This window comes from Peromyscus californicus, unplaced genomic scaffold (assembly GCF_007827085.1).
Source record: "Peromyscus californicus insignis strain IS unplaced genomic scaffold, ASM782708v3 Scaffold_4__1_contigs__length_199733344, whole genome shotgun sequence".
In the NCBI taxonomy this organism is placed as follows: domain Eukaryota; kingdom Metazoa; phylum Chordata; class Mammalia; order Rodentia; family Cricetidae; genus Peromyscus; species Peromyscus californicus.
Genome location: NW_026294562.1, coordinates 160,953,549 through 160,975,770, shown reverse-complemented (window position 1 = coordinate 160,975,770; position 22,222 = coordinate 160,953,549). Strand labels below are relative to the sequence as shown.

General features: G+C 53.2%; 2 protein-coding genes across 5 annotated transcripts; both read left to right on the top strand.

The window, feature by feature from the left end:
- The first annotated feature begins 833 nt into the window (after positions 1–833).
- Positions 834–16,459, top strand: Clip3 (CAP-Gly domain containing linker protein 3). Its single transcript, XM_052761864.1, has 14 exons — positions 834–968; positions 1,275–1,498; positions 6,147–6,286; positions 6,372–6,465; positions 6,654–6,815; positions 7,178–7,296; positions 7,957–8,193; positions 10,580–10,715; positions 10,870–10,998; positions 11,968–12,105; positions 12,192–12,315; positions 12,496–12,560; positions 14,072–14,144; positions 14,898–16,459. Exons 2-14 carry the CDS (start codon positions 1,333–1,335, stop codon positions 14,950–14,952), a joined length of 1,638 nt encoding a protein of 545 aa, XP_052617824.1. The 5' UTR covers positions 834–968; positions 1,275–1,332; the 3' UTR covers positions 14,953–16,459.
- Positions 16,460–16,874: 415 nt separating this feature from the next.
- Alkbh6 (alkB homolog 6) lies at positions 16,875–21,930 on the top strand. Of its 4 annotated transcripts, XM_052761915.1 has the most exons (7): positions 16,884–16,914; positions 17,607–17,685; positions 18,197–18,265; positions 19,629–19,689; positions 20,015–20,166; positions 20,355–20,471; positions 21,535–21,930. In XM_052761915.1, the coding sequence occupies exons 2-7, from the start codon at positions 17,608–17,610 to the stop codon at positions 21,796–21,798; spliced, it is 741 nt and encodes a 246-aa protein (XP_052617875.1). In that variant the 5' UTR covers positions 16,884–16,914; position 17,607; the 3' UTR covers positions 21,799–21,930. The 4 variants fall into 4 exon arrangements, with proteins under 4 accessions (XP_052617877.1, XP_052617875.1, XP_052617876.1 ...); XM_052761917.1 differs by lacking the exon at positions 17,607–17,685 and having other exon boundaries at positions 16,875–16,914; XM_052761916.1 differs by lacking the exons at positions 16,884–16,914; positions 18,197–18,265 and having other exon boundaries at positions 16,974–17,685.
- The last annotated feature ends 292 nt before the right edge of the window (positions 21,931–22,222 follow it).

Here is a 22,222-nt window from a genome sequence, read left to right as displayed (position 1 = left end):
AGGCAAGCAGATGTGGGACACGTTAATAGGGACAGTTCAGCCAGGTTGGGGACAGCACAGAGGAAGCTGCCGCTCTAGTCCGGGTGGGAGATGAACAAGTATGGACCTGGATGAAGGCTGGGAGAGGCAGAAGAGGGAGTCCCCATTCTGTCCATTAGGAGGCAGAGGGGTGGAAGGCAGGCCCAGGCCAGGGTGATTTGGGGTACAGCAGGCAAGGCCAGCCCAGGTGTGAGGCTGAGATGGCCCTGGGCTAGAAGTGATAGACATTTTCAGAGGTGCCATCCAGAGACCGATGGGCACCCTTAACACCACTGCAACCATGATACTTGGTTCAAGCTTCAGCTCTACTTGCTATGATCCCTGAGCTTACTAACGGTTCTGTCCTGGGTGATGAGGATAAGCGTGAGGACGAAGATGATTTAAAAAGAAAATGACCCTCTGATCTCCCGTACGTGGGGCAAGCTTGAAGGAGTTAAGACTGGGATTCCAGAGAGTGGAAATACCCAGCATCAGACTCAGGATCACTGCTCTAACCGGCCTGGTTTGCCGAGTGGAGGAAAACACCCGTGCTTGCCTTCTTACCCATCTCTTTCTAGCCCTCATCTCGGCCTCATCTCTCCAATTTCTATGCCTGTCACATCCTTCCAGGAAGCCATCTCCCCTTCCTCTGGAGGTCCTGAGAGTCTAACCTCTTCTCGTTGTTGCCTGCAGCTTCCACCCCGACTGACTCCCAGCATCTCCTCCCGCCTCCCCCCCCCCCCGCTCCCCCCCCCCCCCCGCGTCTAGTCACTGCGCATGCTCCGCCAGCGCCCCTCCTTCTCTATCCCCCAACCCCCAGCCAGCGTCTGGGCCTCGTCCCCTTCTCTCTGTCTCCCTCTCCTCCCCCATCTCGTCCCCCGACACTGACACCCCGTTACTCCGGCAGTCTCCTCAGTCCCAGCCTTTCTCTCCAACCCCCGCCATCCGAGGTAAGATGGGAGGCTGGTGAGAAGGGGAGGGGCGAAGCATCCTGCATCCCTAGATAAACAAACCCCGGGAGGGGGCGGCCGAGACCCAGGGGCCTGGCACCCGAAGAGAAGAATGGGAGGCTGGGCCTGAGGGAGGTGGCAGGCTTTGAGGCGCATATCTCCGGGCCTTCAAATGAGTAATGGGGATCCCTGTGGCTGCCAAATCCAGAGCTGGAGACTAGGGGGCCACCCGGGGTTCTTGGAGCTTCTGTGGGCTTGGACCCCCTGAGCTGTGGGGCGCTATCTCTAGCTGACCTCTATTTTCAGGATTTGCCTCCAGGCCACCCCCCAACTTTGCTCAGGCCCCCCAGGGCTATCGAGGACCATGACTAAGACAGATCCTGCTCCAATGGCCCCTCCACCCCGAGGGGAGGAAGAAGAGGAGGAGGAAGAGGATGAACTGGTCCCAGAACCCCCCAGCCCCACCCAGGAGCGCCGGCAGAAGCCTGTTGTGCACCCCTCAGCACCTGCCCCACTCCCCAAGGACTACGGTAAGCACTGTCCCCACCCTGGAATCTGGTATGGAGCTTTAGGTGATGGTGGCTTGGCTGCACTGTGTTGATGGTGGAGGTGGAGGCATGCTGAAGGTAGTCCACGGAAGTGTTAGTTGCAGAGCCTTTAAGACCGCTCCCCTTCACTAATTACACTCATCTATTGGAGAATGGGGCTGGAAAAATCCTAGTCTTCCATTTGTGACATACCAACTCAATCATTTAGTCATTCAACAAACATTGTATGGGAGCTCCTGTGAACCTAACTTATGCCAGAAACTGGGGCTGCAGCACAGAGCACAGTTCTCCTAAGGCTTTGCTGAGAGAACTCCCAGGCCCCAATCATAGCCACACAAATGAGTCTAAATATGAAGTTACAGGAGACAATGAGATTGATTTTGTCAAGAACAGAGTGCTGCAAGAGCTTTTAGAGACAAGGTTCCCCTTAGGAGGTACCATGTGGGGAAGACCCAGTTTGGATTTGGGGGGAGGCGGCTGCAGGATCCTGAAGCACAGGAATAAAGGATCTGAGGTAGAAGGGCATGAGGTAGGAGCCGAGAGCAGCTTGAGAAACGGAGCGTCTTATCATTCATGGAGGACTGAATATCTCCGGCTTCATCATGAGGATCCAGGCATGAGCCTTGCTCTCAAAGAGACCCAACACATTACCTTCCGAAAGGCTGAGACTTCCAGCAGAAGTCTCGGAGAGACTCCCAGCAGAGTCTCCCAGACTCGGGGAGTTGGGCTGGGTCTTTCTGATGATGTGTGTTGCAGACTGAGGTCCAAAGACTGAGGAGGAACCAGCTGTAAGCAACCTGGAGAAATAGTTCCAGTTCAAGAAAAGTAAGTGCAGGGCCCAGAGGCAGAAATGAGTTTGGAATGGAAGACCACAAAACTGCATTTAGGGGGCGATCAGAATGGAGGTGAACTATTACCAAGGAACAGATCTGGAAGGGACTTAAAGGCCACACCAAGGACTTGTCCTGCATTTTGAGTGTGAAAGGAGAGAACAGTGTGTGTAATCTGAAAGTGAGAAGTGGCAGGTGCAATGGACAGTCTCATCATTACATTTTAATTGATTTGGTGTGTGTGTTTGCACGTGTGTGCCACAGCGTGTGTGTGGTAGTCAGGGGACACATTTCAGCAGTCAGTTCTCGCCTTCCGCCACGTGAGTCCCGGGGATGGAACTCAGGCCATCAGGCTTGGTGACAAGCTCCAGCCCTTACCAGCAGAGCCGTCTCACCGGCTCTTGATTGGCAGTCTAAAAGATCCTGCTGGCTTCTGATTAGAGAGATGGGGCCCAGCCGGGGCTGGTGTTGACTGGGAATTGCTAGTAGCTGTGAGATCCAGACACTAGTACTGGGTTCAGAGCTGGCAGCGCTAGAACGGGCCAGGAGGGATTGCCTGTGGACATGTCACCTGCCAGAGGTAGATCAGGGGGACAAACGTCAGTCTAATTAGAAAAACAAAAAGGTTATTAGCTGGCGAGATGGCTCAGTTGATGAAATCTTTGCCATGCACCATGAGGAGCTGGGTCCCCAACACACATAAAAAGCTGGGCATGGCTGCTGGTGTCTGTAATCCTGGTGCTGAGGAGACAGAGGCAGGAGGATACCCAGGACGTCTGTCCCGTCTAGACAATCAGTGAGCTCCAGGTTCCATAAGAGACCCTATCTATCTAAAAACTAAGGTGACCAATTGAGGAAGACACTCGCTGTCAACCTCTGTTTTCCACAGTGCATGCTCTCCATATGCGTGTACACAGAGCCACACACACACACTATTATCTGGGGGTTTGGGGTATAGTGGGAGTGTCCACCCTAGGAAACCAGGAAATCTTTAAAAATCCAACTGGATCTGGCTGGAAGTCACAGCGCCTAGGCTGGTAATCCTGCTTAGAACAAGGGATCTGGAAATGTGGCTTATTCCAGAGAGAAAGCTATGGGGGCATTTGTTTGTCCAGCTCATACATTACTTCCTAAGAGACCCATTAGGCCTTTCCTGCATGCTAGGTGCTGTGTGCCGTAGGTATAATGTCAGCACACGCAGCCGTGGGGACAGAGGCATAAGGAAGGCAGGACAGGAACCCCGTGTTTACATCCCAGTGACGGTGACAAGTGAAAATGGGAGAGAAAGAAAACACAGACGAGAAGGGCCTGGGGTGTGGTTTGGGCGGAGTGCTTTCGTAGCTCAAGACCTTGGATTCCATCCTCAGCAGAGGGACGAAGGAAGAAGAGAGGAAGAAAGAGAGTAAGGTAGAGGAAGAAACAGCGAGGCAGGAGCATACACACCATGTTTGGGGAACGCGCACATAATAGACAGCACACCCAGGAGGGGAGGGTAGCGGTGTAGATGGGCGATGTGAGGAGGCCTCTCTGTAGAGGTGACATTTGCAAAGATTTGCAAAGCCTTCTGCAGGGCCGAGGGACAGCAGCAAGTGCAGAGGGACAAGAATTTGCTTGGCACGCTGGAGGGACAGAAGTCAGTTGGCTGAAGGGGACTAAGGGAGAGGGAAGGTGCAGACTTTAGAGGGGCCAGATTGTGCAGAGCCGTGTGCCCCGCGGGGAGGACTTCGGGCGGTACTGTGAAAGGGATGGGAGCCAGAGAAAGGGTCTGAGCCAGGAAAGGCTGGGACGTTAGTGAATGGCGACGGATTCCTGACTCACTGTGCACGGGTCACTTCTCTGCACTGTGTGGGATGCAGTCTTCATTTACTCATCCATTCAGCACATGCTGAGGCCCCTGCTGAGTGCCACCGAGAGCAACACTTACCGGCATCTCAACATAGAAGATCAAGATCCATTAGCACTGCCCTAACTGGCCTCAGATCAGAGCCTGTTCATTCATGGCTCCATTTGGTATATGCTACACAATTTACATTTTTAAAGATTTATTATTTTATTAGTACTTCTTCTTCTTCTTCTCCTCCTCCTCCTTCTTCTTCTTTGTTTTTTTGAGACAGGGTTTCTCTGTCTAACAGCTCTGGCTGTCCTGGAACTCACTCTGTAGACTCGGCTGGCTTTGAAATCACAGAGATCTGCCTGCCTCTGCCTCCCAGGTGCTGGGATAAAAGGCGTGCACCATCACCACCTGGCCTTATTATTTTTTTAAATTATGTATGTGCATGTGTGTCTGTGGGTATACACACATGAGTGCAGGTGCCAGAGAAGCCCAGAGGTGTCATCGCCCTAGACCTAGAGTGACAGGCAGTTGTGAACCATGTGACATGGGTGCTGGGAACTGAACTCAAGTCCTCTGCAAGAGCAGCATTCAGTCTTAACCACTGAGTCATCTACCCAGCTTCAGAACTTGAAATTTTGGGTTTCAAAACAAACAAACAAAACCCAAGACTTCTGAATTATTTAAGACAGGGGTCCCTCTGTGTGGTCCTGGCTGGCCTAGAACTTGTTTGTTCAGACTAGGCTGTCCTAGAACTCACAGATCTATATCCACTTCTGCCTCTCCAGTGCTCCATACATGTGGTACATGTCTGGCCTGGCATTTGTTCATTCATTTGTTTTGATTTTCCCATACAGGCTTTTATTTATTTATTTTTATTTTTTTAGTTTTTCGAGACAGGGTTTCTCTGTGTAGCTTTGCGCCTTTCCTGGAACTCGCTCTGTAGCCCAGGCTGGCCTCAAACTCACAGAGATCTGCCTGCCTCTGCCTCCCGAGTGATTAAAGGCGAGTGCCACCACCGCCTGGCTCCAGACAGGGTTTCTTTGTGTAGCCCTGGCTGCCGTGCAACTCGATCTGTAGATCAGGCTGGCCTTGAATTTACAGAGATCTGCTTGCCTCTGCCTCCCAAGTGCTGAGACTAAAGGCGTGTGCCACCACCAACAAGCTCTGGCCTGGCTTTTAAAGGAAGAATTTCCTCCTCTGGAAACTTGACTAGGCTGTGTCTATTATTATTATTATTATTATTATTATTATTATTATTATTATTAGGTATACAGAAGAAGGTGCCAGATCTCATTACAGATGGTTGTGAGCCACAATGTGGGTGCTGGGACTTGAACTCAGGACCTCTGGAAGAGCAACCAGTGCTCTTAACCCCTGAGCCATCTCTCCAGTCTGGCTGTGTCTATTTTATTTGTACATGTGGTGAGGACTGAATTCAGGGCCTTGTGCGTGCTAAGCAAGCAGTCTGCCACTGAGCTGTGTCTCCTGGATTTGGAGACAGGTTCTTGCCGTGTAGCTCAGGCTGACCTGGAATTCTCCATGTAGTCAGTCAGTCCATGTTGACCTCAGATTCCCAATCGTCCCGACTTTGCCGATTGCTGAGTGCTGAGATGCCCTACATGTGCTACCTCACCCAGCTCACTACGCCCATAGTTAGACTGGGTAACTAAGGGCCCAGAGCCTTGAACATGCAGATGTGAAGAAGGTGCTGAACCTGCAGCCACTCTTGTTTCAGAGAGTGGAATCACCCGATTGTCTGATTTCTCAAGACATTGGATGTCTATATGTTAATCATTGAGTGATCTCTTTATGTTGAAACCTGCTGGTCTTCCAGAAGACACCTGTGGGTTGGCTGTGGCCTGTTGCCACCAACCCTGTCTTTGAGACTCTGGATCTAGAGTCTCCTTCCCTCGGGATGCAAAGGGGAGTCAGCTTGCCTGGGGTGACTCTGAGCTTCTTTCTCCAGCTTTCACCTTCTTCGACCCCAATGACCCTGCGTGCCAGGAAATTCTGTTTGACCCGAAGACCACCATTCCAGAGCTGTTCGCCATTGTTCGCCAGTGGGTGCCCCAAGTGCAGCACAAGATAGACGTCATCGGCAATGAGGTAGGAACGCTTTGGGAGACTGGGGAGGAGGAGATGTGGTTCCTCCAGGTTTGGGTAATCCTGTGTTTGCATCTGGTGCTCACAGATTCTGCGGCGTGGCTGCCACGTGAATGACCGCGACGGACTCACTGACATGACATTACTCCATTATGCGTGCAAAGCTGGGGCCCATGGAGTCGGTGAGACCCCGGCCCCAAAACCTAGGTTCCCGGTGCTGATACCCTCAAAACCAGCAATGACTGGGGGCCCCAAGAGCGCACCTGGAGCCCAAATCCAAGAACCCGAAGTCCAGAACCCGGAGTCCCTCCCCACACGTTGGCGCATGTACTAGAGAACAGCTTCCAAGCTGACCCTGGCTCTTTTGCAGGAGACCCTGCAGCGGCGGTGCGTCTGTCACAGCAGCTGCTGGCGCTGGGCGCCGATGTGACCCTGCGCAGCCGCTGGACCAACATGAACGCGCTTCACTACGCAGCCTATTTCGATGTACCAGACCTTGTGCGTGTGCTGCTGAAGGGGGCAAGGCCTAGGGGTGAGGAGGCGGAGCCTGGCTGGGAGGGGGTGGGGCCTGGGGTGCCCAGGGTTTGGAGAGTGTGGGGGCCAGGATCTGAGTAAGGGGAGAAGACCCAAGAAGAGAGGATAAGGACTGAGGCCTGATCTTGAAGGGAGAAGTGATTCAAACAGGAAGCAAGGACTAGAGGAGTACGGGAGGCAGGGGAGGGGGTGGGGGACTGGGGAGTGCCTTGATGGGGGTGGACAGGAGGACAACGGAATGGAAGGGCAGGGTGGGCAAGATGAGTGCTGCCTAGAGACGGGAGCCCGGAGCTGGGGGTGGGGCTCCACGCAGATGCTGCAGGAGGGCCCTCACTCAGTACTCTCCTGTCCACTTCCTAGTGGTGAACTCCACGTGCAGTGACTTCAACCATGGCTCAGCTCTGCACATCGCTGCCTCAAATCTGTGCCTGGGTGCAGCCAAATGTTTACTGGAGCATGGTGCCAACCCAGCGCTGAGGGTACTGCCGCCACCCTTTATCTCCTCCCTCCCGCCGTCCTCTTCCCTTCACATTTAACAAATGAAATCACAGCCAGCATCCACGTAATGTTCGTTATGGAACGGGTCACTTCTCTTTATGATAAGCCCTGTTTTACAATGGAGAATCTGAGGTGGGGATCGAAAGATTTGCCCAGGATGTGCTGTGTGGAGAGGGTGGCTTGTTCCTTTCTTTCAGTCTGGTTGACCAGAATTGGTGATGTAACATGTCTCGGAGCCTTGGAGGCGGAGCCTGAATCTTTATTTGTTGTTTTTGATATAGATCTCACTATGTAGCCCAGGCTGCCCTGAAACTCTCTCTAGACCAGGCTGGCCTCAGACCCTCAGAGATCTGCCTGCCTCTACTTCACAAGTGCTGGGACTAACAGTGTGCCTCCCCCTAACATTTCTTTTTTTTTTTTTGAGTTTTGAGTTTTGAGCTTTGGAACTCCCTCTGTAGACCTGGAAGATGTGGGCACCTGGGCCACGTCTGTGTCTTTATGCCCCATTTCTTCTTACTCCCAAGTTGGCCTGAGGTGTAACCTAGCATAACTTCTGCTTTACCCAAGGGGGTCTAAAGTGTGGTATCGAAGAGGGCTTGTCTCATTTAGTCCCTATTCCCTCTGTTCTCTTTGACCCACAGAATCGAAAGGGACAGGTACCGGCGGAAGTGGTCCCAGACCCTATGGACATGTCCCTTGACAAGGCAGAGGCGGCACTGGTGGCCAAGGAGCTGCGGACACTGCTGGAAGAGGCTGTACCACTGTCTTGCACCCTTCCCAAAGTCACACTACCCAACTATGACAACGTCCCAGGCAATCTCATGCTCAGTGCGCTGGGCCTGCGCCTAGGAGACCGAGTGCTGCTAGACGGCCAGAAGGTCAGGGGGCTGGGTGGGGAGTGGGGTGGACTCAGCTTCCTCATCGCCCAGACCTGGGTGCATGGGCTGCACACAGACTGCCCCGGGCAGTCACACTGCACTTTATTCTAGAAGTTGATATCCACATACTCCCTTTGTCCTGTACCCTCTGCCGAGCTCTGACTCTTGCAAGGTGACAGACCTGTCCCCTGACAGTGACAGCCCAATGCAGTCACAGCCGAAACAGTGATTACATAGCTCCGCACACCTGTGGCTCCCCGCCCCCCCCCCCCCCGGAAGGTGTGTGGGCTACTTCACCCTCAGGTGCAAAGTCAAGGCTTTAACTGGTACCTTATGGGCTGGAGAGCGCCAGGGGGAGGTCCGCCTGGAAGACGGGGCCTGGGAGAAGAGAAGCAGAAACAAGTGGGGGTGGGGGTGGGGAGAGGCAGAGGAAGCCAGCCTCCATCCAGGCATCTCAGCTTTCATCCATCTTCCTGCTGTTCCTCTTGCTGAGCCCAACTGTTCTTTAGGACAGAGGGTTGTGTCAACTCCAGCTCTGGTCTCACGGAGTTCTGCTGGTACTGGAATAGAGACGGCAAAGCAGCGCTGTGGTTAAGGCCATTTCCAGGGGCAGCAAGGACTGTGGAAAACATTTGGTGCCTGGATTTAGGAAACTGTCTCTGGCTGGAGGCAAGAGAGGTTTTAGCAGGAGTGTTCTGAGAAGGCTTCCCGGAGGAGGTGATGTCCAAGCCGAGAACGTAGCTCGCAGCAAGTGTGACCAGGAGATAGGAAGGAGCAGTGTGAGCAGAGGAATTACGGATGAGAGAGGCTAGAAGGGGCTGGGTCACATCAGACCGCGGGGCTCTAGAAGGAATTGAGATTTTGTTTTTGTTCGGTGAGAAACTATGTAAGTCACGTTTTGTTTCCCAAGCCAAAGCTCCTGGGGCCATGAGATGGCAGTGGTAAAGACGCTTGCCATGAAGGCCTGGCAACCTGAGTTCAAACCCCAGAACCCTTGTAAAGGTAGAACTGATTCCAGGAAGTTACCTTCTGACTTGCACACGTGACATGCCATGTGCGCCCCTCATAAGACATCATTTACAAGCATACAGGCATGATCTCACATACTACCACTACCACTACTATCAACATTTATTTTTTGAGACATGGTCTCTCTCTATAGCCCTGACTGTCCCAGAATTCTCTGCATAGACCAGCCTGGCCTCGAACTCACAGAGCCCTGCCTGCCTCTGCCTCCCGAGTGCTGGGAGTAAAGGTGTGCACCACCTCTGCCCGGCTATGTCTCCACTTTTAATGAGCCCATTCTATAGACAAGGAGCTCATGGCTAGGAGTGAGGGCCAGGGTTGTAGCTCAGTGGTAGAGTGCTTGTTCCACACACGGGCACTACAGAGAGAAAACGAATGCTGTGTGTGGTGGCCCGTGCCTGCCATCCTAGCAAGGCCCGCCTGGGCCGCCTGAAACCCTGACTCAGAGACAGACACAAAGTGCATGAAAGGGAGGGACCCTCACAGGATTGTAGAGACCACCCATCACTGAGGATTCCCTGTAGCTAAGCATTTAAAACAGTTATGTGTGTACGTATGTTTTTAAGTGTGTACACATGAGTGCCGTGCCCAGAGAGTTCAGAAGAGGGTGTTGGGTCCCCTGGAGGTAGTCATAGGTGGTTGTGAGCCTCCTGATATGGGTGCTGGGAACCAAACTGTCGTCTTAAAGAAGAGCAAGTGCTCTAACCACTGAGCCATCTCTCCAGCATCCTTATGTGTTAAAATGTTCCCTCCCCTACCCTTAAGCCAGGCATGATGTCATAGGCCTGAAACCCCAGCACTGGGGGAGACCAAGGCAGGAGGCTCAAGAGGCCCAGCCCTAGCTCAAGGTGTGTGTGGGGGATGACACCTTAACTGAGGCAGGGTCTCGCTGTAGCCTCGGCTGGACTGGAGCTTGCTGCTGTCCCTCTGCCTCAGCCTCAAGGGCTGGGGTTGCAGGCATGAGTCACCAGACCTGGCATCAGTTTTTACTTGAATGTCGCCCGTGGCTTGACTATTCACTGAGGTAGCAGGGCAGTTACATGACAGTAGTTTTTGCTTATGGCACTGGGGAGGAAACCCAGGGCTTTGTGCATAGTGGACAAGCACTCTACCATTGGGTTCTATATCCCTCCCAACCCCCCCAAGCATCTTTATCAAGTGGATACAATTCTTTGTTCCCATTTGGTGGAGAAGGACACCGAGGCATGAAGAGACGCAGTTACGTAGCTAGTAGTGGTGGTGTCAGAACTGAGAACTGAACCTGGCTTCCTGCATCCACCCTGCCATGCTGTCCGTATGTAAGTAGTTCACTATGGTCTCCAAGGCCCCTGTCCAAGTCATGCCACCCTTGTCTCCCCAGACTGGCACACTGCGCTTCTGCGGGACCACGGAGTTCGCCAGTGGCCAGTGGGTGGGTGTGGAGCTGGATGAACCGGAGGGCAAGAACGATGGCAGTGTCGGGGGTGTCCGGTATTTCATTTGCCCTCCCAAGCAAGGTCAGTGTCTAACGGGGACCTGGGATGGTGGGTGGGGTATGCTCAGTTCTTGGGATGATGCTGCCTGGGGAAAGGGTGGGGTGGGGACACAGCCAAGGGAGAGGGTCTCCTTTGGCTTGGACAGTGCCAAACCCAGGCTCTGCCTCCTCCCTAGGTCTCTTTGCTTCTGTGTCCAAGATCTCCAAGGCAGTGGACGCACCCCCGTCATCCGTTACTTCCACACCCCGGACTCCCCGGATGGACTTCTCCCGTGTAACTGGCAAAGGCCGGAGGGAACACAAAGGTCAGAAGTGGGTAGTCATAGGAGTGGGAAGAGCCAGCCTTGGGGACATCACGTGGGGAGCTCAGCTCTGTGATTCTGTCCTTCCTCCACTCCAGCTGTAGAGAATGAGCTGATTCCCCACTTCAGTGGTTTCTCCTTTGGCTCACCACTGGCCCAACCCAGCTTTTGGGAGGACCTCTGTGGTTCCCAGCCTCCTGAGACTTAGGTTCCTCTCAGGCCCAAAGACTGTTCCCAATTTTAAGGGAGAACCTGTCTCTAGGGGTTACTACTCCAGAAGTTTTTCTGGCTTTTGTGAATAGAGGCACTCTCAGACTAAAATTCAACTTCATCTGATGTGTGTGTGTGTGTATACATACATACATACATACATACATACACAAGTGTTGGCAGGTGCTCTCATACATGTGTGCATGCTTGTGTGGAAACCCGCCTGCCTCTGCCTCCTGAGTGCCGGGATTAAAGACATGTACCCCCACTGCCCGGCTTCCACTTTCTCTCTTCAGTGAACCTGAAGATCATATATTTGGCTATGCTGGCCAGCACACAAACTCCAGGGACCTGCCTCTCTCCGCCTCCTCAGTGCCTACCACTGCACCTGGCTTTTCACGTGGGTGCTGGGGATCCAAACTCACATTTTCATACTTGAGCTGAGCTCTACCCTACTTAACTTACTTTTGACATGAGATCCCACTGAGTCGCATAGGCTGGTCTCAAATACGGTGACTCAGGTAGTCTTGTATCAGTCTTCTGAGTCCTGGGACCATAGATGTACACCACTGCCTTCAACTCCTTTTAGTTTTTGGTCATGCTGAGAATTGCATTCAGGACTTGGCATATGCTAAGCAAGTGCTGTTCTCCTGAGCCGCACCTCCAGCTCCCTTCCCTGCATTTTCAAAGGGAAATTTGGGGGCTCCTGACTTCTACCTCAGGTTTTCCTTTGGTCTGAATGTATTTGCCTTCCATTCCCAGGGAAGAAGAAGTCCCCATCTTCCCCATCTCTGGGCAGCCAGCGTGAAGGGGCCAAGGCTGAAGTTGGAGACCAAGTCCTTGTGGCGGGCCAGAAGCAGGGGATTGTGCGCTTCTACGGGAAGACTGACTTTGCTCCAGGTGAGGGTGGGAGCGTGGGCCGGGGTGTGGCTCAGATGTGTAAGGTTCTGGGTTCCATCCTCAGCACTGAATACACCCTGCCGCAGGTTACTGGTATGGCATCGAGCTGGACCAGCCCACCGGCAAGCACGACGGCTCTGTGTTTGGTGTTCGGTACTTTACCTGCGCCCCGCGACATGGGGTCTTTGCGCCAGCCTCTCGCATCCAGAGGTGAGCCTCGCTCTGCCCCTCAGCTCAGGAAACCACCTAGAGCCCATGTCCTCCCTCAGATGGCCTCGCTTGGACTGGCAGGCCAACATGGCTGGTTCTCATACTACAGCTCTTTTCTGTGGGCTCTCTGAGGTTCAGCTCCTAGCCCTTCATGGCTCTGAATTTTCTGTGTCTCCCCAGGATTGGTGGATCCACCGATCCCCCTGGAGACAGTGTGGGAGCCAAAAAAGTGCATCAAGTAACAAGTGAGTTGGGGGCTGGGGTGTGGGGATGGGGGAAGGCTGTAGGCTCTCAGGTATGTTAGTGACGATCGCTAGCATTTAATTTGATACATGTGGCCCAGAAAAATATGAGACAGGGTCCCAAGGAAGGTAGGTAGGGTAGATACAGGGAGGTTAACAAGGCTATGAGGGTTTGGAATATAGTTTAGCTGTGAAACACCTGCCTCGAGTCCCCCAGTGAAGGGCTGGGGTGTGGCTCAGTGGTAGAGCCCCTGCCTAGCATCCCCCAGTGAGGGGCTGGGGTGTGGCTCAGTGGTAGAGTACCTGCCTAGAATCCCCCAGTGAGGGGCTGGGGTGTGGCTCAGTGGTAGAGCCCCTGCCTAGCATCCCCCAGTGAGGGGCTGGGGTGTGGCTCAGTGGTAGAGCCCCTGCCTAGCATCCCCCAGTGAGGGGCTGGGGTGTGGCTCAGTGGTAGAGCCCCTGCCTAGCATCCCCCAGTGAGGGGCTGGGGTGTGGCTCAGTGGTAGAGTACCTGCCTAGAATCCCCCAGTGAGGGGCTGGGGTGTGGCTCAGTGGTAGAGCACCTGCCTAGAATCCCCCAGTGAGGGGCTGGGGTGTGGCTCAGTGGTAGGGCACCTGCCTAGAATCCCCCAGTGAAGAGCTGGGGTGTGGCTCAGTGGTAGAGTACCTGCCTAGAATCCCCCAATGAGGGGCTGGGGTGTGACTCAGTGGTAGAGCACCTGCCTAGAATCCCCAGTGAGGGGCTGGGGTGTGGCTCAGTGGTAGAGCACCTGCCTAGAATCCCCAGTGAGGGGCTGGGGTGTGGCTCAGTAGTAGAGCCCCTGCCTAGAATCCCCCAGTGAGGGGCTGGGGTGTGGCTCAGTGGTAGAGACCCTGCCTAGAATCTCCCATTGAGGGGCTGGGGTGTGGCTCAGTGGCAGAGCAATTGCTTAGAAGCTCCCAGTGAGGGGTTGGGGGTAGGGTATGGCTCAGCATGCATAAGGCCCTGGGTTCCATCCTTAGCATTGAGAAAACAAAACTATCTGTGGGGCTGGAGAGATGGCTCAGTGGTGAAAAGCACTGGCTGCTCTTCTAGAGGACCTGGGTTCAATTCCCAGCACCGACATGGCAGCTCATAACTGTCTGCAACTCCAGTTCCAGGGGACCTGACACAGACAGACATGTAGGCAAAGTGCCAATGCAAAAAAAAAGAAAGAAAGAAAATCCGTAAGACCAACATTCATGGTGTTGAGATAGAAGGATCGTGAATTTAAGACCAACATCAACTACAGTGAGACCATTTCAGAAAGCCCAAGGCAGTCATTGAGGGTGTGGGATTCAATGGGCATATTGGAGGCATGGATAATTATTGGTGGAGGCCAAATATTAATAAGAGGTCCAGATGCATATTGAAAATGAAGGAATCCAGGCAAAGCCTGGAGCCACTGATAGGTGACTGACAGAGTGGGACATGTGTGTTGGTAACACACAGAAGTCGACTGTCACCTCGCTTGAGACCTTGCTTTCCTCTCTAGTGACACAGCCCAAACGCACCTTCACAACGGTCCGGACCCCAAAGGATATTGCATCAGAGAACTCCATCTCCAGGTGCGTGGCAAACCATCTAGCAGAGTGTTAGAGACATCTGCAAGGCCACTGGCCACGGGTGTCCAAGGCCCTATTTGAGTTGGAAATGGAAGTAAAGTTGTGAGTAAACTGGATGTGGTAGTGCATGCCTATAATCCCACACCCAGAGGGCAAGGGGTCAAGAATTCCATGACACCCTGGACTACACAGTGAGACACCGCCTCATAAAACCCACTTAAAAAAATGTCAAACGGTGGTGGCGCATGCCTCTAATCCCAGCACTAGAGAGGCAGAGGCAGGTGCATCTCTGTGAGTTCGAGGCCAGCCTGTTCTACAGAGCAAGTTCCAGGACAGCCAGGGCTACACAGAGAAACCCTGTCTCAAAAAAACAAAAATCAAACAAACAAAAAACCCCAACACCATGCCAGCTTTATAGAGTGCATGCAGCAGTGTGGAGGTTGAGGCAGAAAGATTGCCCTCAGTTTGAGACCAGCCCAGGGTACACAGTGAGACCCTGTCTCACAAAAACAATGAAGGCAGGGCCAGGGGTGAGAGGAGAGAGAGGGGGGGGCATCTTTAGAATGGAGGGCTTGACTGACTTCTGAGACTTCAGCTGAAGGAAGCAGAGAACCCCCCCCCCACACACACACACACACAGCACAAGCCTAAAAAGGTACAGTCAGAGGCAGAGTGCCAGACACAGGAGTGGATGAGGGAGCCAAGTGTCCCCACCCCTGTGCCCCTGTGTGACCTGTGCCCCTGCCCCTCTTTCAGATTACTCTTCTGCTGCTGGTTTCCCTGGATGCTGAGGGCGGAGATGCAGTCCTAGAGGCCCTGGACACCCAACAAAGAGACAGAGTCCCCTCTAGCATCTCCTGACACAAGGAGCCCCCAGTCACCCCAAGATAGAGATTCCCAGTGACACCTCCAGAATAGAAACCCCGTTAGCCAGCCCTCGATTACTGAGGTCCCATTGTTAACAGATCTCCCATGACAACTCCCCAAATACAGACCTCATGTTACCCCAAAAGAGATTCCCTGAGTAGCACCTTCAGGCTAGTCCCTGCCCCCTACCCCTCAGAGCAGATTTCCCCCAATAAACAGATTTCCACATCACCCAAGTGATGCTGGCCCTCTCCACACAGGACATTCTTGAGTTCCTCACCAGTGGATCAGAGCCCCACGAATGAAGACCCCTCCCCATTCTCCTTAAGCATAGGTCATACCTCCAGAATAGCCGGCCACATCCCATTTAACATCAGTCTCCTCAAGATGTTGTGACCCCGAGGTCACCTGAAAGCCCTTATACGCTATTCTCCTTATCAGAGACTCCCTCCATTCACAAGACCCTGTTATCACCCCTGAAGAAGACACCCCCTGAATCAGCCCAGTCACCCCCAATTTACAAACACCAAAACAGTCCTGGAAGCATGGGTTACAGGACACCAAGTCTTCCTGCCCTCTGCACCCTTGAAAAACCCCCAGTGCCTTGTATGAAGCCCACCCCCACATGGCCCACAGTCCCTGTGCTGGCCAAGGCTCCCAGAAAATTCTCTATTTTTTAAAAGTAATAACTTCCCCCTTTGGGGGAATCCCCAAATTTGGAGACCCCCATTCTAGAACTCCGGGGAGTTCAAATTCCAGAGAATATATATATAGATATATCCCCAATTCCCAATGCCTCCAAATCCTACAATCCCTAGAAAACCCCAAATTTCTAATTCCCAGAACTCCCCCTACCCAAGTCACAGAATCTTCAAATCCCCAGGGAATCCCAAATTTAAGACTCCAATCCCAAACTCAGGAAACCCCCAACCACAAGGTCCTTAGGACTGGGAGGAAGGAACCTGTTGCTAGAACATCCCAGGCTTCCAGGACATCTCAAACCTGACTCCCAGGCTCCAGGAGACCCCAAACAGGAAGTCCCATCTTGAAACAAGAATAGAGGACTCCAATGCCCTTAGTCCATGGATCTTCTGATCTCCCAAACTCCAAATTCGACGGGCCCCAGCCTCAAGGGAACCCCCAAGTCCCAAATCTCTGATTTCTAATTTGTGCAGGGCCCCAGTGCTCTGACAGGACCCCAAGTCTTGGAGTCCCTATTTCAATCTACCTTCCGGTCACAGATCCAAGACACTACATCTGAGTCATTGGCCCCAAAGGACCTCACAGTAACTGGGCCAGACCAACAGCCTGAGGGAGAACCTGAAGGCCCCATGGGTCCCGAGCAGACCTGGGGCCCTGATCACCAAGGACAGCTCACGACTGCCCCTTCACTGCATGCCCCCAAACTCAGCATGACTCCTGTCCTCTTCAATAAAGACGTTTCTATGGCCTTCTGGTGTCAGGTCACTGGGGGTTCACTGCACTGACCCTGCGCCCTTGCTGGGGAAGGGTGCGGGAAGAAGGCCTTCCTTGAACGTCGTTTCCCTGCGTCAATGGCATAGAAGCGACGGCTTGACCTGCAGAAAACAAGGGCTTCTGGTTCCTTCCCTGGGGTCTCCCTCACTGCGGTTCTCATCAGGGTCGGCTTTGTGCGTCTGCTCGGCTCTGGAGTCCTAATTGGTAGGAACCAGACCAAGTCCCGTCCCTGAGTGCAGGACGCAGCCTATCCCTGAGCGCGGGTGGCCGCCACCGAGTGAGAGCGTCGATTGGCTGGAGGGCGGGCCCGTAGGTGCTTGAGTGTGCTCAGTGGTCTAAAACCTCTGCGTCAGTATTACGGGGCGGAAGTGGCTGGGGGGCGGGCGAGCGGGAGGGTGTTGAATCTGGAAATTGGAGGAGACACTGGACGGTCAGGTTTTTTTGTTTTGGGTTTTTTTTTGGGGGGTGGGGGTGGGGGGTGTCAGGGTCTGTAGAGGTGAGTGTCCAAAGGGCTGAAAGTGGGGACCTAAGGGAGCTCAGAGTGTGGAATCCTAACACTCAGAGGCTGGGGTCTGAGAGGTTCGGCGGGGGAAGAAGCCTTGGCAGTCTGGCTCAGGTCCGGGGTGCTGAAGTGAAGGGGGCGCTCGGCAAGGGAGTCGGAGAGGGTCCCGAGTGGAGAGATAGAGGAGGCTGGAATTGACAAGTCTGAGAAAGCTCAGAGTAGGGGAGCAGGGATGTTCAGAAAGAGAGATCCCAAGGGGCTGAGGTGACAGGAGGGTCCTTACACTCCAGGGTACCTATGCTCACAGTCGCAGAGTTCCGGGGCCCGGGTGGAGCTCTCGAGAACGGCTTCCTGTGTGGGCGCAGAGAGTGTTCCCTGTGAGGCTCGGGAAGATTCATGTATGGGTGGGCGTCGGTGGACAGAGTCTTGGAGGAATGTGCTGCCTACTGATAGCAGGACTGGGGTTCGGGGGCAGTGCTCATTGGGTGGCTTTTGAGACACTGAGGACTCTAGTTTTGAAGACTAAAGTATATAGGAGGTCTAGCCTCTGATGAGGTGGAAGGAAGGCTGGTCACAGATAGGGGGCTTAGGCACTTAAGGGTGTCCACCCCTCCCCACAGGATGGCACACAAGGAGTTGGTAACCATGGAGGAGCAGGACGCCAGGGTCCCCGCACTGGAGCCATTCAGGGTGGAGCAGGTTGTCAGGACCGGGGCTCTAGAGGAGGAATGTGGGGGCAGAAGGGTGTGAGGTGGGGTGGAGTGAGACTGACTCCCGGGTCTGTTGGTTGGGACTGCGCCATCTCTCCTGAGCCTAGCTCTATGCCCACCTCCAACCCCCAGGGTCACAGGCTCCTTGAATTGAGGTCCTGGACTCTCTGAGGCCACCCCAAGTTCCTCTCCCAAAAGGAAGGTTGCTCAGTCATGATAGGGTCGTGTTGGGCAAATCACCACATCCTAAGGCAGTGGTTCTCAACCTTCCTAATGCTGCGATCCTTTACTACAGTTCTTCATGCTGTGGTGACCCCCAACCAGAAAATCATGTCACTGCTACTTCATAACTGTAGTTTTGCTACTGTCGTGAATCATAATGTAAATCTCTGTGTTTTCCTGTGGTCTTTGGTGATCACTGGGAAAGGATCATTTGACTCCAAGGGGTCGAGACCCCCCAGGTTGAGAACCGCTGTCCTAAGGGCAGTCTTCCGTTATAGGCACCTCCTCTAATCTACTACGTCCCCGACTTCATCTCCAAGGAAGAGGAGGAGTATTTGCTTCGACAGGTGACCCCAGCGCCCTTCTCGTCCATCTTTCCCCGCTTGCCATGTTCCTCTCCAACCCTCAGCCCCGTGTGAGAGCCCTGAAACCTCAGTGAAAACCCTGGCAAGGAGAGGGCCTTAGCACCCTCATGCTTCTGTTCCTCGTCCAGCCATTGCTAGGTCTGTCTGAAAGCTTTCTCAGCCAGGTGTAGTGACACATACTTGTAATCCCAGCACTGGGAGGCTGAGGCAGGAGGATCCCAAATTTCAGGACTTATGTTTTAGAGTTTTAAAAAATTTTCATGTGTATGAGTGTTTGCATGTATGTATGTGCACTGCCTCTGTGGAGTGCCCGAGGAGGCTAGAAGACCTGTCATATCCCCTGAAACTGGAGTTACAGATGGTTGTGAGCTACCATGTGGGTGCTGGGAAGTGAACCCGAGTCTTCTGCAAAAGCAGCCAGTGTTCTTAACCACTGAGCCATCTCTCCAGCCCTGTCTAATGAGCTCTTGTTTGGAACAAAACAAAGCAAAGCAAACAAAACAAACAAAGAACTTTCTTTAGAGGCTTAGGAAAACCCAAATGTATTCTTAGGAAGGAGGATGTGTGTGTGTGTGTGTGTGTGTGTGTGTGTGTGTGTGTGTGTGTGTGTGTTCCTGCTGGGTGTCAGTGTGGGATCTGGGGTTTTGCATGCTAGACACACACTCTACCATTGAGGCACACCTCTACCAGCTCAAGGACACAATTATGAAGCCCGTATTCTGTATACTGAGATAGCCCAGTCTAACCTCTAAAACAAGGGTGTTATTGAGATCACATTCCTGACAGGAATAGCCCAGGCCTTGGGAACAATAAAGTTTCAGAGCTTCTCTCTATGTTGTGATCGCCCAAGTTGGGTATGGTGGCACATGCTGGTAATGCCAACACTGAGAAGGTAGGTGTGTAGGAAAGTCAGGAATTCAAGGTCACGCTCAGTTATGTAGGGATTTCAAAGCCAGTCTGGGATACATGAGACCTTATAAAAAAAAAAAAAAATTCTAGGAACATGCCATACCCAGAGAAGAATCCCATTTCCAGCTGTGGGTGCATTCTGGGTAAAACATCTGTTACCCCTTGGTTGCCAAGGCTGATTCAGCTGATTGGCTGGCTAGGCAAGCGTCTCTGTGCTTTCCCATGTCTTTATGAGTATCCGTCTCGGAGCTGACCTCTTGCTAGAGCCACCTTCCTTGATGGAGGAGGACCATTCTTCAGTCAGGGTTATATGAATGGCTGCTCTCCCCAACTGGAACCTCCAAACAAGCTCCAGACAGCCTGTTTCCACCCCCATGTGAAGGCCCTTGTGTCGGCATACATGGGGAGTCCTGAGAACCTGTTCCCCACCTCCTAGGTTTTCAACGCCCCAAAGCCCAAGTGGACCCAGCTGTCTGGGAGGAAGCTCCAGAACTGGGGTGAGTGTTCCTAGCTAGGGAATGCGGCCCTGGAAGGGCTGAGGTCCAATGGTTTCCAAATATGTGGGGCTATCTCCAGGGGCTCCAGGGGTCCCAGAGCCAGGAGGATTCAGGGTTTGGTGGTGGTCTTGAGGGATTAGGGTTTGACTGAGTGGTTGGGAGTATCTCTAAGAGCCAAGTGCTGTGAAGAAAATGTGGGAAAGATCTGGTGGCAGTCTCCAAAACTGAGTAGGGATGCTTCCAACCACTGGAATATCCCTAATGAGGGTACCAGATGCCAAGGCTCCTCGATTGAGTCCCTTCACGCCTCCTTTGCCCTCTGCAGGTGGGCTCCCCCATCCCCGGGGAATGGTCCCTGAGCGACTTCCTCCATGGCTTCAGCGCTACGTGGACAAAGTGTCTGACCTCAGCCTTTTTGGGGGTCTCCCAGCTAACCATGTCCTTGTGAACCAGTATCTGCCTGGCGAGGGCATCATGGTAACCACATACCCTCATCCCAATTCCCAGATTTCTGAATCATTAGGAGGGGTAACCATAATGTTTGCCTACCCTCACTGAGCAGCTACACACCCCACCTAGGCACTTACCTCCCTATCCCAGCTTTGACTTAACGGAGTGAGCTAGGCTCCTGCCCTGGCCATGCCTGGTAGTCCTTTCCTCCCCAGCCTCATGAAGATGGACCACTGTACTATCCGACCGTCAGCACCATCAGCCTGGGCTCCCACACTGTCCTTGATTTCTATGAACCTCGACAGCCAGAGGATGATGTTCCTATAGAACAGGTGGGTCCTAAGACAATGTCTCGAGCATTTGGGGGCATCCCAACATGTGACATCCCATATACTCCAGGACAGTCTGATTCCACCCGTCTCCAGAGTATTCCTGACACTCAGACATGTTCCCCTGCCCCTGGTTGGGTAGCCCTGCTTTCTCCCAGATAGTCAGCTCATTCCCAGTCAGTCTGCTTGTGTGGTGCTCCAGCTGCCATGATAGCCAGATACCCAGTACTTCTCTGAGGTATTGGATGCCTGAAGATATGGATGACTATGACACTCTCACAGACCATTTCAGCTCAACACAGTATTCCAACACACTTTTTTATTATTACTATTTATTTTTGAGACAAAGTTTATGTAGCCCAGGTTGGCCTCACATTTGCTATCCTCCTGCTCCACCCTCCTAAGTGCTAGGGTTACAGGTTTGGGCCCCCATGTTTGGTCCCAGCATACTGTATAGTATGTACAGGGCACCTTAACATTGGTGTCTTGCTATTCTAGTCGCATGCTCTGTGACCCCCAGACTCTCCTTAATTCACCATTGCATGACTGTGTTGGGGACACCTAACACCCTTATCTCTGACTTGTACCCCCGAAGGCATGCATTCCTGATACCCCAGTGTTCGTAGGATTTCCGCCTGAACACCCAGGTCTGCTGTTTCTCAGCCCCCTCCCTGCACTTCCCTCTTTTCACCCCCTCCCAGTTCCTTAACCTCTACCAGAGCCTGGCTCCAGCAGGACACTCCCAGCTTAGCTCTGCATGGATCCCTGGGACTGCCCACTTCTGTCCCAGTCTCTCAGATGCCAGCTGAAGCTCCCACAGTGGAGTGACCCCCGATGTCTCCATCTGCAGCGTAGGCTCTGTCTCCTCCCAAAGGACTGGACACACGTACACACAGGACTTCCCTTCCCAATAGCTTTGTTCCCAGAACCTGTAGGTTACCACTCCTCGGTCACCAAAGCTTCCACCCCCCTGGGGACTTGCTGACCCTTGTCCCCTGACCAACTGTTGACACCCGCTGACTTTTCAAACTCCGGATATCCACTGACCATCAACTGGCTCCCGCAGCCCCGGCCGCCTCCACAACCCATCACCTCGCTGCTGGTGGAAGCTCGCAGCCTGCTGGTGCTCCGGGGCACAGCTTACACACACCTGCTCCACGGCATCGCAGCCACCCGTGTGGATGAGTTGGATGCCACCTCGCTGCCGCCCAATGCAGCCGCGTGCCACTTGGCGCTGCCCGGAGCCCACCTGGTGCGTGGCACCCGAGTCTCCCTGACCATTCGCCGTGTGCCTCGAGTGCTGCGTGCCAGCCTCCTGCTGAGCAAGTGACCACCGGAGTCCTGCCGGTTCTGTGACCTTGGGACCCTAGGGTAGAGGTGACTGTCCAGGGTTATTTATTTTCCCAGTAACTATGGAAACCATGGAGAAGATGCCATTCCAAATAAACCAAAAATACCTTTACTTGTTTTGGATTTTTTACTAGGTGGGAACAGATGCTGTGGTTTCCTTCTTCCTCCCCCGCCCCCTCTTCACTACTGGGGACGGAACTCAGAGCTTCTTGGATGCTAGGATATATATGTATATCTGTAAAACTAAACTATAACCCCTGGCAACAATTTCGATTTTTAGTTTCAAGACAGGGTCTTCATAGGTTGCCCAGGCTGGCCTTGAGATCCTCCTGTCTGAGATGACAGGCTTTAGCTACCAGGTGCTTGGACAATGGGATGGATCCCTGAAGGTGACAGGAAGACGG